Below are 12676 nucleotides of genomic sequence, written 5' to 3' on the forward strand. Positions count from 1 at the left end.
TGCAAAAGGTACAATTTTAGGTTATAGTACTACTTCTTCTGGTGGATGGAAAATGAGATATAAGAGGAAAGGAAACTATGGGGAGGATGAATGAATCATGGAGAGCAATGACGAATGAAAAGATGCCATAACGCTCCAATAAAAAAATAAAGGCAGAAAGTAACTGCTACCCAAATGTTGGCTCAATGGCAACTGCATGTTCCCACTGCTTAAACTTAAGAATAATGATACTTTGAGTCTTTTCGCATAAAAATGATAAAATAATATTCAACAAAATTACTAACCATTAGAGGATCATTTTTAACACTCATTTTATTTTTTGAATGTTTTATTTATTTTTGAGAGACAGAGCAAGAGCAGGGGAGGGGCAGAGACACAGGGAGAATAGAATCTGAAGCAGGCTCCAGGCTCCAGGCTGGCAACACAGAGCCCGATGTGGAGCTTGAACTCACAAACCCATGAGATCGTGACCTGAGCCGAAGACAGACGCTTAACCACAGAGCCACCCAGGCACCTTGATTTCTAACACTCTTTAAGTGTAAATGTCATTGTGACAGAAATTGGTCATTTAAAGAAGTGACTATAATCTAAGAGAAACACTAAAAGAATCCATGCAACAGATTTTAATGAGTTAGCATACCACTCCTGGGAAGTATGCTAGATACATTTTTGACTGGTCATAGACAATCAACTTTAGGAAATGAGACAAGCATAAGCCTGCACCAGAAAATCTTTGTAACCCATTGAGCTATTTTGAGGGGAAGAGCTGAAAACTGCATTTATCATCCTTCAGCATGTTTTTCAATGACAGCCAAAATACAAAACAGATCTACAAATCATAGTTGAGAGAAATGAAAGAAAACATAAGTAAATGGAAAGATACACCATGCTCATGGTTTTGAAGACTCAATATTGTTAAAATTTCATTTCTCCCCAAATTGATGTATCCCCGTCATAATTCCATCAAGCTTTTTTTGTAGAATTCAACAAGCAGATTCTAAAATATATATGAAAATGTAGCCAGAATATCCAAAGCAATGTTGAAAAAAAACAAAGTTGGAGGAACCATACTACCTGACTTCATTACTTACTATAAAGTCACAATAATCAAGACAATGTGGTATGCCATAAAATCAACAAACAGATCAATGGAACAGAATAAAGAGCGCAGAAATAGATCCACACATATGAGATCATTTCTTTTTTTACAAAGGTGCAAAGGCAAAACACAAAATGGATTTGGAATTAATTCCCCTTTGAGGAAAGATGACTAACTAAAAATGTATATAAAGACGCAATAGGATGTCTAAAGTCATGTATAAACTGCCTTGTGAACTCTGGACCTTTCATAAACATAATATTTTACTTTTGGGGCAAATTTGACATCGGAAATGAGATAGGGTTCATGTTAAATAAAAAATGAGCAGAGATGACAACATGGATGATCAGACAGCAATCATCAACTACTGACTGCAATATTAAATAGGCAAACACTTAAAAAAAACCTAATTATTGGGGCGCCTGGGTGGCTTAGTCGGTTGAGCATCCAACTCTTGATTTTGGCTCAGGTCATGATCTCAAGGTCATGGGATCAAGCCCCATGTTGGGTTCCACACTGAGCATGGAGCCTACTTGGGATTCTCTCTCTCTCTCTCTCTCTCTCTCTCTCTCTCTCTGTCCCCCACTGAACCTCCCCTCAGTCATGCTCTCTCTCAAAAATATAAACAAAATCTTTTTTAAAAAATGTTTAAATAAAAATAATATAAAAATTTTTTAAATCTTTAAAAATAAAGTGCTGGGGACACACCTGGGTGGCTCAGTCATTTATGCATCCAACTTTGGTTCAGGTCATGATCTCACAGTTCATGGGTTCAAGCCCCATGTCAGGCTCTGTGCTGACAGCTCAGAACCTGGAGCATGCTTCTGATTCTCTCTCTTTCTCTCAAAAATAAATAAATATTAAAAAAAATTTTTTTTAAGTGCTAGGGGCTCCTGGGTGGCTCATTTGGTTAAGCATGACTCTTGATCTCAGTTCAGGTCATGATCTCATGGTTGGTCAGTTCAAGCCCCACATGGGTCTCTGTGCTGACAATGCAGAGCCTGCTTGGGATTCTCTCTCTCCCTTTCTCTCTGCCCCTCCCTCACCCATGCATGCACTCCCTCACTCTCTCTCTCTTTCTCTCTCAAAATAAACAAATAAACTTTTTAAAAAATGTCATACAAAGGGGTGTCTGGCTGGCTTAGTGGGTAGAGTTTGCAACTCTTGATCTCAGGGCTGTGAGTTCAGGCTCCATGTTGGGTATAGAGATTACTTACAAAAATAATCTTTAAAAAAAATGTTATACAGAGACAGGTAGTATCAGAAAGAATGAGATGTCCATGATAACTGGCTCTACATAACATCAAAGCAATAGTGAAAAGAGAAAAGTTCAGGTAATCAATTATTTTCTCAGCACTATATTAAAAACATATTCTAACGACTTTTTTAAAAACTTAATCAATTGGTTTGGACATCTTGGATAAACATTGCTTTTATGTACTCACATTTCTTAACTTTTTAGTTCTACAACAATTCAGCTAATACAGAACTATTATCCCCCACCCTAACTCAAATCCTCATTCTAGCCTATGAAGTTGCACAATTTCAAACCATGACGCATTAAGTAGATGTTTATGTACCTAGAAGAACAAAATCTGATTTTAAAATCACTTCAGCCTACTTATCAAGTGTTTAAATTCTACAAGATTATTTATTTGCATTTGAAATTTTAATATTCATTTTGCAAAACACCTAATTTCAAAAAAATTGAACACTTAACTTTAAGGCAAAAAATAAAAGCTACACAGCTTATGACTTTCAAATTCTCCATACATAACTTCATCCCACCCCCTCCATACACATTCCCTTATTAGAGATTGAAATTTAACCAGGTCAGTTCTGGTCTCAAACAACAATCATATGATTTCAAGTAGATATCTTCAGAGCTAGATTGAATCATTTGCTAAACTCCAATATTTTAAATTTATAAACTTCAGAAGGAAGACAGCTTTTGAAGCTGACAAAAAAACAATCAGAGAACAGCAGTCTTTTTGTGTGCTGCCCAGAAAGTCAGTTACAAAGTGGTCCTATTGTGTTTCTCATAATTTACATTTACTTTTTTGGCAGAGCAGAAAGGAAAAAAATAAGAAGTCAAACTTAGAGGCATACAACAAAAATGAAAGAAGGCATTTTTATTTTAAAATGTCCCCTTGACATTTAGACATCCACAAACCCAATATTTAACATTTACAGGAGATAAAACAGCAAAAAAAAAAAAATAGCAGCTGTTTTTCTGTGATGGCATTGAACAGGTGTGATAGCATTTCATACCACAGAAATTGGATGGGTCTCTTGTTGATGCCCATAGGAGGCCCATATGGAACCAGTATTGACCTATGTCTCATTTCCTTGAATTGGCCAGAAGATAACCCAGACCAACAAGAGTTCTGATGACTGATCTGTGCCGATTCAGAGCAGACATTCTCCCAAACAGATCAATACTATCCAAGGTGCAGCTGAAAAACAGGATGAGCTTGTATCATTAAACAAACACCAAGCTGCTTATTCACAAGGGCAAAAGCAACACAGCATTTGTGTTTTCCACAGTGTGTTTGCTAGTGACCTCAACCCTGACCTGCAGGGCCACCCTCACTGGGGCGAGAAGTAATCCTGTATTGGGTCCGCCTCTAGTACTGGAGCACTCTTATGAGAGGTGACATTTTTTTCTTTTTTTTTTTTTTTTTTACAAGGAGAGCTCCTGTGTCTGTTTTGGCCAGCCTAGACAATTACATGATGCCAAAGCAACTAGTCAATGCACTTGATTTTGTCAAATGACCAGTCCGAGTATTTGGCATTACGTAGACAAAAAATAAAATGGAAACAGAATGTTTACTTCTTACCCATCATACAGAATTGTGTAGACACACCTTGGATTAAATGAATTTAGAAAGTGTTTACTACACCAGTTGTCTCTCTATGTATAAATTAACTACCTACATAAACCAAATACTTTTGCTCAAAAATCCAGATAAATATTTTTATTAAACCCCCAAAACTGACTCTATTACAAGTTTTATTTAGTCACATAGATCCCCCAAAAAAGCCATATTGCATATAACTGTTATGCTCTCTTTATATTAACATACTGTATATGTACATGTAATTGAACAAGTTAAATCTAATGAGAACATGCAAGTGACATCACCATTTTCACTGTTATATGTTATAAAATATGAAGAAATGATGGTCTCTAGAATCACCTTTCCAAAAGGATGGGGAAAATAAACCATGGATTAAAATGTTATCTTATACTCCTCTAAGCAAGATGACTTCATATATGGCCAACCACAAGTAACATTTTAATGTTTTGTATGGTCCTAGGCTATAAAATCTAACTGCAATTAGATTTTCCAAGCTTTAAGAGACTAGAGTAGATTTGGGAACAATAAATGTCTTTAAACAGGGGACAAATACAAATTCGTGTAATTACTTTTGGGTCTTAAAATTTTTCAATGGCTATTGGTAAAGCACCGCCATAAGATCCAACCATCCACCATCCAAGATCTTTTATGTATTTAGAATATCTAACTAATTTTCCAATTCTAGATACATGGTTTGATAAACCTAGCTAAAACAAAAGCTGTGTCTCTTGCTGCTATTAAGACAAATTTTTACACACACACAAAAGTCAAATAACAGTAATTGTTAGCTTTCCCCTTTCTTCCGGCTGTTATCCTTGGGAAAAAAGACTTGCAGGGAAGGAAGCAAAGTTTCCCTCCAGCACTTTACTATATATAAGCACTATATCCACCTCCCTGAATAAAGAAGAAATAAATGCAACTTTGGAACTCTGCCATTGAGGGGCAGCTCCCGCAATGGGGACAGTTTGCTATTAATTGTTAATGTCGTCTGCCATTAGAGGGCACTAAACAACTCTACATTAATGCTGCGTTGGAGGGAAGAAAGAAAGGAAGACGGGAAAGAAAGAGGGGAGGGGGGTTTGAGCAGACTCGGGGACGAGGGAGGGAAAGAGAAAAGAGAAGGAGTGGGCGGACGGGAGGGAAGGCGAGAAGAGGGAGGAGAGAGAGAGAGAAAGAATAAATCTGGAAATATTAAGAAGGATGTGGAGACCCCAGAGCCGTCTGAAGTCAGCAGAAAGCCAGCCTCCCACCCCCAGACCGCCCGCACCCCTCCTCTCCCGTCCTCGGGACGGTAATTATAAAGCGAAAAGCAGCGGCGAGGTCACCCGTTTTTACCAGCCTGCTGCACCGAATGCGCGCGGTGCAGGTGCGGCGGCCGCGGGGCTTTGTGATTCATGCCCACTTTCAAAGGGGGGCTTGGGCCCGTCTGAGAGGCACCCAAACAACTGTCTTCTAATATTAGCACGGCTGTATTTCGGGATCTATTATAGTCTGTCCAGACAGATCCCATTGTAATGGGATCTTTTATTAAAAGATTAGCACTATCTCCTGCAGTTGGTGGAAAAAAATCTGTTATCACTGAGTTATTTGCAGTTGTGGAAAGGGGGGGGGTGATGTTAGGTGGGGGGAAGGCGAAAGCAGGAATGGGGGGGCAGTCTGGCGGGGGGAGGCTTGAGGGAGGGCGAAGAGGGGCGGATTTGAAATCCGTGGAAGAACAAATCCCAGTGACCTGCGAATGTCCAAGAATTTTGTCTGCATACTTCGCTGTCTGTTGTCCTTCGGGCTCCAGAAGCGAAAAGAATGGAAATTTAAAAGGCAGCTTTGGAATAAACAATATAGCATTTTCCGTGAAGTAATCGTTTTATATAAAAGGAAATATCGCCTCCTCAGTTTCATTCAGCAGTGCCAAAAATGTTATAAATGAGAGACCCGCCAACTTTCAGCGAAGAATGCCAGGCACTGTGCTTAATAAACTGAGGCTACAGAAGTTCATTATCGATGTTGCAATCTTTTTTATTCCGCGAACCGAGAGAGACAGAGAGAGAGAGAGAGAGAGAGAGACAGAGACAGAGAGAGGGAGAGGGAGAGAGAGAGAGGGAGAGCGAGCGAGCTGAGAAGGAGACTGAGAGAGACAGACAGGCACACAGGACAGAAACTGGGGAGTCTCCGAGCCGGGAAGGGGGGGCAGACCGCCTACGTCGGCGCCCCCGCTCCAGGCTCCGACTCCAGACGCCGCGAAGTGAAAGGGGAGAAAAGAAAGGGAGAGGGCGAGACTGTGACGGGGGGGGGAGGCCGGGCCCGAGGTGTTAAACATTTTTGTTTGCTTGTGACTCGTCGAGACCGAGGGCCGCGTCTCGGCCCCGCTCAGCCAAGGTGGAAGGCGCCGGCGCTGGGGTTCTTAGCCCCAACTCCGGACGGGGGGTGGCCGCACAGTCAAGCACGCACAGACCCAGACACAAAACCTCGCCGGTCCCGCGCCCAGGCTGCGGGGGCCTAAAACTGCCGCGCGCCCCGGCGGAGCGGCGGGGCCAGCGCGCTCCGACCCGGCCGCCACCCGGGTATTTCAGCAGCTCCGGGCTCTCTGGGCGTTTGCAAAGTCTTTCTGGAGCGGAGGAGCGGGAGGAGAGACAAACTCCCGGGTTCCCCCCCACCACCACCACAGCTCCGCTCCGCCCGCCGCCGCCGCCGCCTCCTCCTCCAGCGCCCCCACCGCGCCCCCCTGCATACACACACACACACACACACACACACACACACACACACACACACTCACACACTCACACACTCACACAGACACGCCACCCCGGACGCGCCGGCGTTGCCTGCGAGCGGCGGCGTGCAGGACTTGAAGTGGGTGTTCTTCCCCACTCCCCACCCCCGAAGCGTCGCCCCCACCCCCCGCCCAGCCGCCTTCCCCCTCCCTCTCCCTCCTACGCAAATAAGAACTCGGCGATTCCCCTCCTGCCGCTTTGATTTCGGGCACCTCCAACAGATAATTGGGAAGGGTTTCCAGAAGGTGGGAAATGTCACCTGATTCACACTGAACTTTTAAAAGCTCCCCACCCCCAAGGAGCCGCGCACACCCTTGCTCGCGGCCGCCCTCCCACTGCCCCACACACTGGGAGACCGCCCACCGCAAACCGCGGAGACCCCCGTCTAGATTTAAAGCGCGGCTGCGCCCGGCTTCTGACGTCCATTGAATCGCGCGGGCGGCCGGCGGCGAGCGCGGGGCTGCGCCGGGATCGCTGCGCCCTCCGCCGCTCGCCTTTGCGACGCGCGCCGCTCGCCCGAGCCACCCGCCGCCGCGCCCGCTCCCCGCGCCGCCGCACTCCTCGCCCCGCGTCTGCCCCCACGATGGTCGGGCCCAGGCACCAGCCCGGCGGGCTGTGCCTCCTGCTGCTGCTGCTCTGCCAGTTCATGGAGGACCGCAGCGCCCAGGGTAAGCGAGGGGGGATGCGCTGGGAGGCTCGGCTGCGGGCAGGGGTTTGTACTTTACTGTCGTCTGCACCGGGTCTGTTCTAAGCAACGCTGCTCTCGGAGGATTTTGGACCAACTTAGCGACTCCGGGATGGAGTGGAGTGGGAAAACTGAAGGCAGTGACACTTTCGGACTGCCAGCCGAGTTGGGAGCGCGGTTATCCTTTAAAAGGAAAGGGAGTAAGCTGGAGCCTCTCTCAGTAGTTAGGGTTAGATGCTCCAAGTTCTGGACATAATGAGTTTAGATGTTATCTCCCCTATTTTGGCTCTGAAGAAGGGGACAGGCATCAGTAGCCTGGAGATTTCAGTCGATCCATTTGCACTGTAACCTCTTTCCCTCCCACATCTTTTGGATACTTTAAAAAATGACTGGGGGATGGGGGTAGATACTGAAATTTCTTCAGTGGCCGGGGGACGTGGTTTCAGCAACTTTGCCCAAACTTGGAGATGTGGGTGCTGAAAATTTTAGAGTGAAGTGGTTTTCTGCCTAGTGGATGCTTCTTCCAACCCCTTCCCCCCCAACCCCGCAAAAAAAAAAAAAAAAAAAAAATTTACCCCGGAGTGTTTTGAGTAGTTCACAATTTTTTTTTTTTTCTCTGTGCCTCATTCCTCCGACTAACTTTATGGAGAACAGCGAGGAAGGACCTCACAACTTCTTTAATTTCTGAGATGCATTAAGAGCAAATTTCTAAAGTTTGGGGGTTTTTTTTTAATCAAATTTATTTCAGTGAGTCTTCGGGCACAATTTTTAAAAATAATAATAATAGCAGCTTGCGGTCCAATGATCGTTCAAATTGTATTGATGGTTCCTAAGAAGACTTCCTGACCCAAACGCGAACCTGGGAAGGCGGGGGAGGGGGGGCGGGGAAAGTACTTGCAAAGATTTCTCTCGGTAGGTATGAGCTAGGTATATGTTGCCGTGAGATAATAGGAAGCCGCCCCCTCCCCTGTTCTTTTTTCCTCTACACTTTTCTGGAGACAGACGTGTAACTTTCTTTAGCGTTACCGTTTTGAGTGTGTTGTGAGCTGTCCCCCTGGGCACTGCCCCCTCGCCGCCCTCACCTTTCGGGGCGAGGCGCTGCCTGGGTGCCGCGGACGTGGGCGCCGAGAAAAGCTGCCCTCGGAGATTTCGAAAGACCGCGGTGGCCGCGGGCGTCCTCTGGGTCTGCCGGATTGCAAAACGGGCCGGGCGGGCGGGCTGCGCCTCGAGGCCGCGCGGGGCAGCTCCGGGCAGGGCCCGGCTGCTTTTTTGCTTTCATTTTTCACAAGTGCCTTTTGCTGGATCTGTTCCTGTTGTGTGTGTCTGTGTCGGTCTCTCCCTCTCTCAAGTTCTCCTACTCTCTTAACCTCTGTCACAAATAATACTCGTACCGCCTACATGAAACCAACATGTAAAAACATCCGTCGCATCCTGTTTTTGTCAGGTTCTTTAATCTGCTCTTCGAGTCGCTGCAGGTTATGAAATGGGACGAATAAAAGTAAACAGTCTAGTAAAAGTCAATGCAAGCTGCACGTGTTGTGTCTGGGTCACTGGTAACTGACATTGATATGGCTGGGGCGCTCTGGCTTCTCGCTCTCCTTCCCCCTCACCCACCTCCCACCTCTTCAACCGTCTCCCCCGCCCCCCTTTCCCCACCCCTTCACTCCCTTCCATTTATTTTCTGCTTTTCTCTCCCATGTCTCTCTACTCCTCCACAGTCACTCCCGCCCCATCCCCGCTGGGTCTCCTCCTTCCCTCGCAAGCTCGCCACCTCGCCCCCTCCCTCCCCCTACTCCGCCTCTCCTCTCGCTCACCCACCTCCCCACCCCTGTCTCCTCGCAGCTGGGAATTGCTGGCTCCGCCAAGCGAAGAACGGCCGCTGCCAGGTCCTGTACAAGACCGAACTGAGCAAGGAGGAGTGCTGCAGCACCGGCCGCCTGAGCACCTCGTGGACCGAGGAGGATGTAAATGACAACACGCTCTTCAAGTGGATGATTTTCAACGGGGGCGCCCCCAACTGCATCCCCTGTAAAGGTAGGACTCTTCCTCCCCAGTTTCCAGGCCCTCGGTAGAGGGCGTCTTATCCTCACCTTCCCCGTGGCCCAGCTGGGGGGGTGCGTTCGTGGGTTCCCTCTGTCTTCCCGCAGTCCCGGGAAGACTTTCGGGTTGAATCTTGCCTGGTACACGCTGCCGGCAAAACATGGTTGCCAGAGGTTCCTGGACTTAACTGGCCAAGTGTGGTGGTGGAGCCAACCAACTCGCACGCTTTGAGAGAGATTTGAGTATAGGGTGCCGACCACCGACCCCACCCCCATCCCCACCCCCTCCTCAACTACTAGGAGAGAGCTGGACCCCTCTGGCGGGAACTCTTGGCCACAGGGTGGGTCCTGCAAGGCCTCCACAGCCCTCCTGGCTGACTTGCATACTGCCTGGCCCTGCTTTGATCCATCCCTCTTTCCAACCCTTAGAAACATGTGAGAACGTGGACTGTGGACCCGGGAAAAAGTGCCGAATGAACAAGAAGAACAAACCCCGCTGCGTCTGCGCCCCAGACTGTTCCAACATCACCTGGAAAGGGCCAGTCTGCGGGCTGGATGGGAAAACCTACCGCAACGAATGTGCACTCCTCAAGGCCAGATGTAAAGAGCAGCCGGAACTGGAAGTCCAGTACCAGGGCAAATGTAAAAGTAGGTCCTCCCTGGTTCCCCCCCCCCCCCCCAGCTTTCCACCTGAGGTGGACCCACTGGAAGACCCCTGGGGTGTGGTATTGTCCACCCTAAGAGCCCAATAATGATGATGATGCAAAACAAAACAGACTTTTTTAATGTTCTGAAGACTTCTTAAGAACTCAGACGGGACCAACCTAGGGTCATAGATTTTCTCTTGAAACCACTGGGTTCCCAAAGTGCTTGTTGAAAAGCTGGGTGCTTCCTTTTATGATTTCCTTGATAATATCAAATGCTCACTCCCGAACAGCCAGGAAGTGCCTATTATTAATGTGTATTTCTTTCCTTCTTTATTTCAGAGACGTGTCGGGATGTTTTCTGTCCAGGCAGCTCCACGTGCGTGGTGGACCAGACTAACAATGCTTACTGTGTGACGTGTAACCGGATTTGCCCAGAGCCCACCTCCTCTGAACAGTATCTCTGTGGGAATGATGGTGTGACCTACTCCAGTGCCTGTCACCTGAGGAAGGCTACCTGCCTACTGGGCAGATCGATTGGATTAGCCTATGAGGGAAAGTGTATCAGTAGGTATTCTGGATTAAGGAAGGAAAAGTGGAAACATGGTCAGAAAGGCTTGTTCTACTGGTAAAGCTGTGAGGTCAATCAAATAAGCCCAAATTTGCCCCATAATGCATAGTTTCACTGAAGGGGGAACTAGTCTCCAGTTTGGGTAAACTGTGGTAACCACAGCATTCCTCAAGGAAACAGTTATCTTCTGGAAGCATTGGCATATATGTTGAAATGCCAGCAAGAAATGGGAAACAACTTTCTGTCTGGGAAAACTTAGAATTCACTCAATTTTACACATTTTTTAGGTGCTAGACTTGCTGTAAGCAAGAAATAATTGCTTCACAGTTACTGAAAATCTGTTATCAGATTCTAATACTGATGGAATTCTTTATTTTTCAAAAGATTTCACTTGAGGGAAATAATGAAATCCTTATTTAATTCCAGGATACCGTGATAACCTGTTCCCCCAAAATACTATTTTTGTGTACTAGTAGGGAGTGTAGGGACCGTGTGTGTTTAAGTTTCAGTTTTATTATCAAGCATTTTTGCATGAGATCTCCATTATCCTGTTAGCAAACCATAAGCTATATGTTTGTCTTTACTGACAGAGGACTAAAGAAAGGGAAAGACAGGGAGAGGAGGGAAAGCAATTTACTCATCACAGGTGTATTATATCCTAGAAGCAAAGTCCTGTGAAGATATCCAGTGCACTGGTGGAAAAAAGTGTTTATGGGATTTCAAGGTTGGCAGAGGCCGGTGTTCCCTCTGCGATGAGCTGTGCCCCGAGAGTAAGTCCGAGGAGCCTGTCTGTGCCAGTGACAATGCCACTTACGCCAGTGAGTGTGCCATGAAGGAGGCTGCCTGTTCCTCAGGTGTGCTGCTGGAAGTCAAGCACTCCGGATCTTGCAACTGTAAGTACAGTTTCTAACCTTCACCGCAATATGAGGCCTTCCCAGGCAAGCCCTAGGGAACGGAGACCTCAAAAGCACGAAAACCTTCCAACATAAGCCCATTTCTGTTTAAATTGGGTAGCTGCTAGGGGCACCTGGGTGGCTCAGTCGGTTAAGAGACTGACTTTGGCTCAGGTCATGATCTCACAGCTCGTGGGTTCGTGGGTTCGAGCCCCGCATGGGGCTCTAACAGCTCAGAGCCTGGAGCCTGCTTCCGAATCTGTGTCTCCCTCACTCTCTGTCCCTCCCCCGCTCACACTCTGTCTCTGTCTCTCAAAAATAAACGTTAAAAAAAAAAATTTAAATTAGGTAGCTGCTAAATTGCACCAGCAATCCAGTGGTCCACAGAAAAATTCCCTGGAATGTTTCCCGACGTTAGGACTTGTCCAATGATCATCAACGGGCTTGCCTCTAAAAACCTAGCTCTAGTCATTTGCCCTTAATTCTTTTGCTGTAGTAATGTGCTTGGCCGTTTGCTTTATTAACACTTGAATCTAAACTAACTGCTTCAAAAGTTTTTTGTTTTTTTTTTCTTTTTCAAAGACAGCTGTATATTATCACACATGGGCTGCTGCTTTTCGCAGTTGCCTCTACTAACTCTGAATTAAGGACCCAAAGCAGTTATACCTAGAACACGAGCGCTTTTTATCTAATTTCAGGAATCTGCCCGTAAAACCTGAGCCATTGATTCTTCAGAACTTTCTGCAGTTTTTGACTTCATAGATAATGTTTAAAAAAAATGTTTTTTAAACTTATTGCATAACAGCAGATGCCAAAAACAAAGCATCTTACTGCAAGTCACATAAAAATGCAACGCTGTAATATGGCTGTCTCAGAGGGCTTTGAAAACATACACTGAGCTGCTTCTGCGCTGTTGTTGTCCATATTTAAACAACAGCTCCCCTGTATTCCCCCATCTAGCCATTTCGGAAGACACCGAGGAGGAAGAGGAAGATGAAGACCAGGACTACAGCTTTCCTATATCTTCCATTCTAGAGTGGTAAACCCTCCACCAATGTTCAGTGTTGATATAGCCTTTGGGCAAAAAAAAAAAAAAAAAAAAAAAAAAAAAAA

At 46.0% G+C, this 12676-nt stretch overlaps 1 protein-coding gene across 3 annotated transcripts; it reads left to right on the top strand.

Moving 5' to 3' along the window:
- Positions 1-7245: 7245 nt before the first annotated feature.
- On the top strand, positions 7246-12676 carry FST (follistatin). Of its 3 annotated transcripts, none has more exons than XM_040496857.1 (6): positions 7246-7399; positions 9259-9450; positions 9885-10103; positions 10442-10666; positions 11333-11563; positions 12524-12676. In XM_040496857.1, exons 1-6 carry the CDS (start codon positions 7315-7317, stop codon positions 12604-12606), a joined length of 1035 nt encoding a protein of 344 aa, XP_040352791.1. In that variant the 5' UTR covers positions 7246-7314; the 3' UTR covers positions 12607-12676. The 3 variants fall into 3 exon arrangements, with proteins under 3 accessions (XP_040352791.1, XP_040352799.1, XP_040352804.1); XM_040496865.1 differs by having other exon boundaries at positions 11336-11563; XM_040496870.1 differs by having other exon boundaries at positions 12262-12635.

This window comes from Herpailurus yagouaroundi, unplaced genomic scaffold (assembly GCF_014898765.1).
Source record: "Herpailurus yagouaroundi ecotype Mexico unplaced genomic scaffold, PumYag 29, whole genome shotgun sequence".
Lineage (NCBI taxonomy): Eukaryota > Metazoa > Chordata > Mammalia > Carnivora > Felidae > Herpailurus > Herpailurus yagouaroundi.

Excerpts from the sequence above, each read along its gene's own strand:
- FST (XM_040496857.1), top strand. The coding sequence starts at position 7,315 with ATGGTCGGGCCCAGGCACCAGCCCGGCGGGCTGTGCCTCCTGCTGCTG. Across the intron at positions 9,451-9,884 it reads CAACTGCATCCCCTGTAAAG|AAACATGTGAGAACGTGGAC; the intron begins GTAGGACTCTTC and ends TCCAACCCTTAG. Across the intron at positions 10,104-10,441 it reads GTACCAGGGCAAATGTAAAA|AGACGTGTCGGGATGTTTTC; the intron begins GTAGGTCCTCCC and ends TCTTTATTTCAG.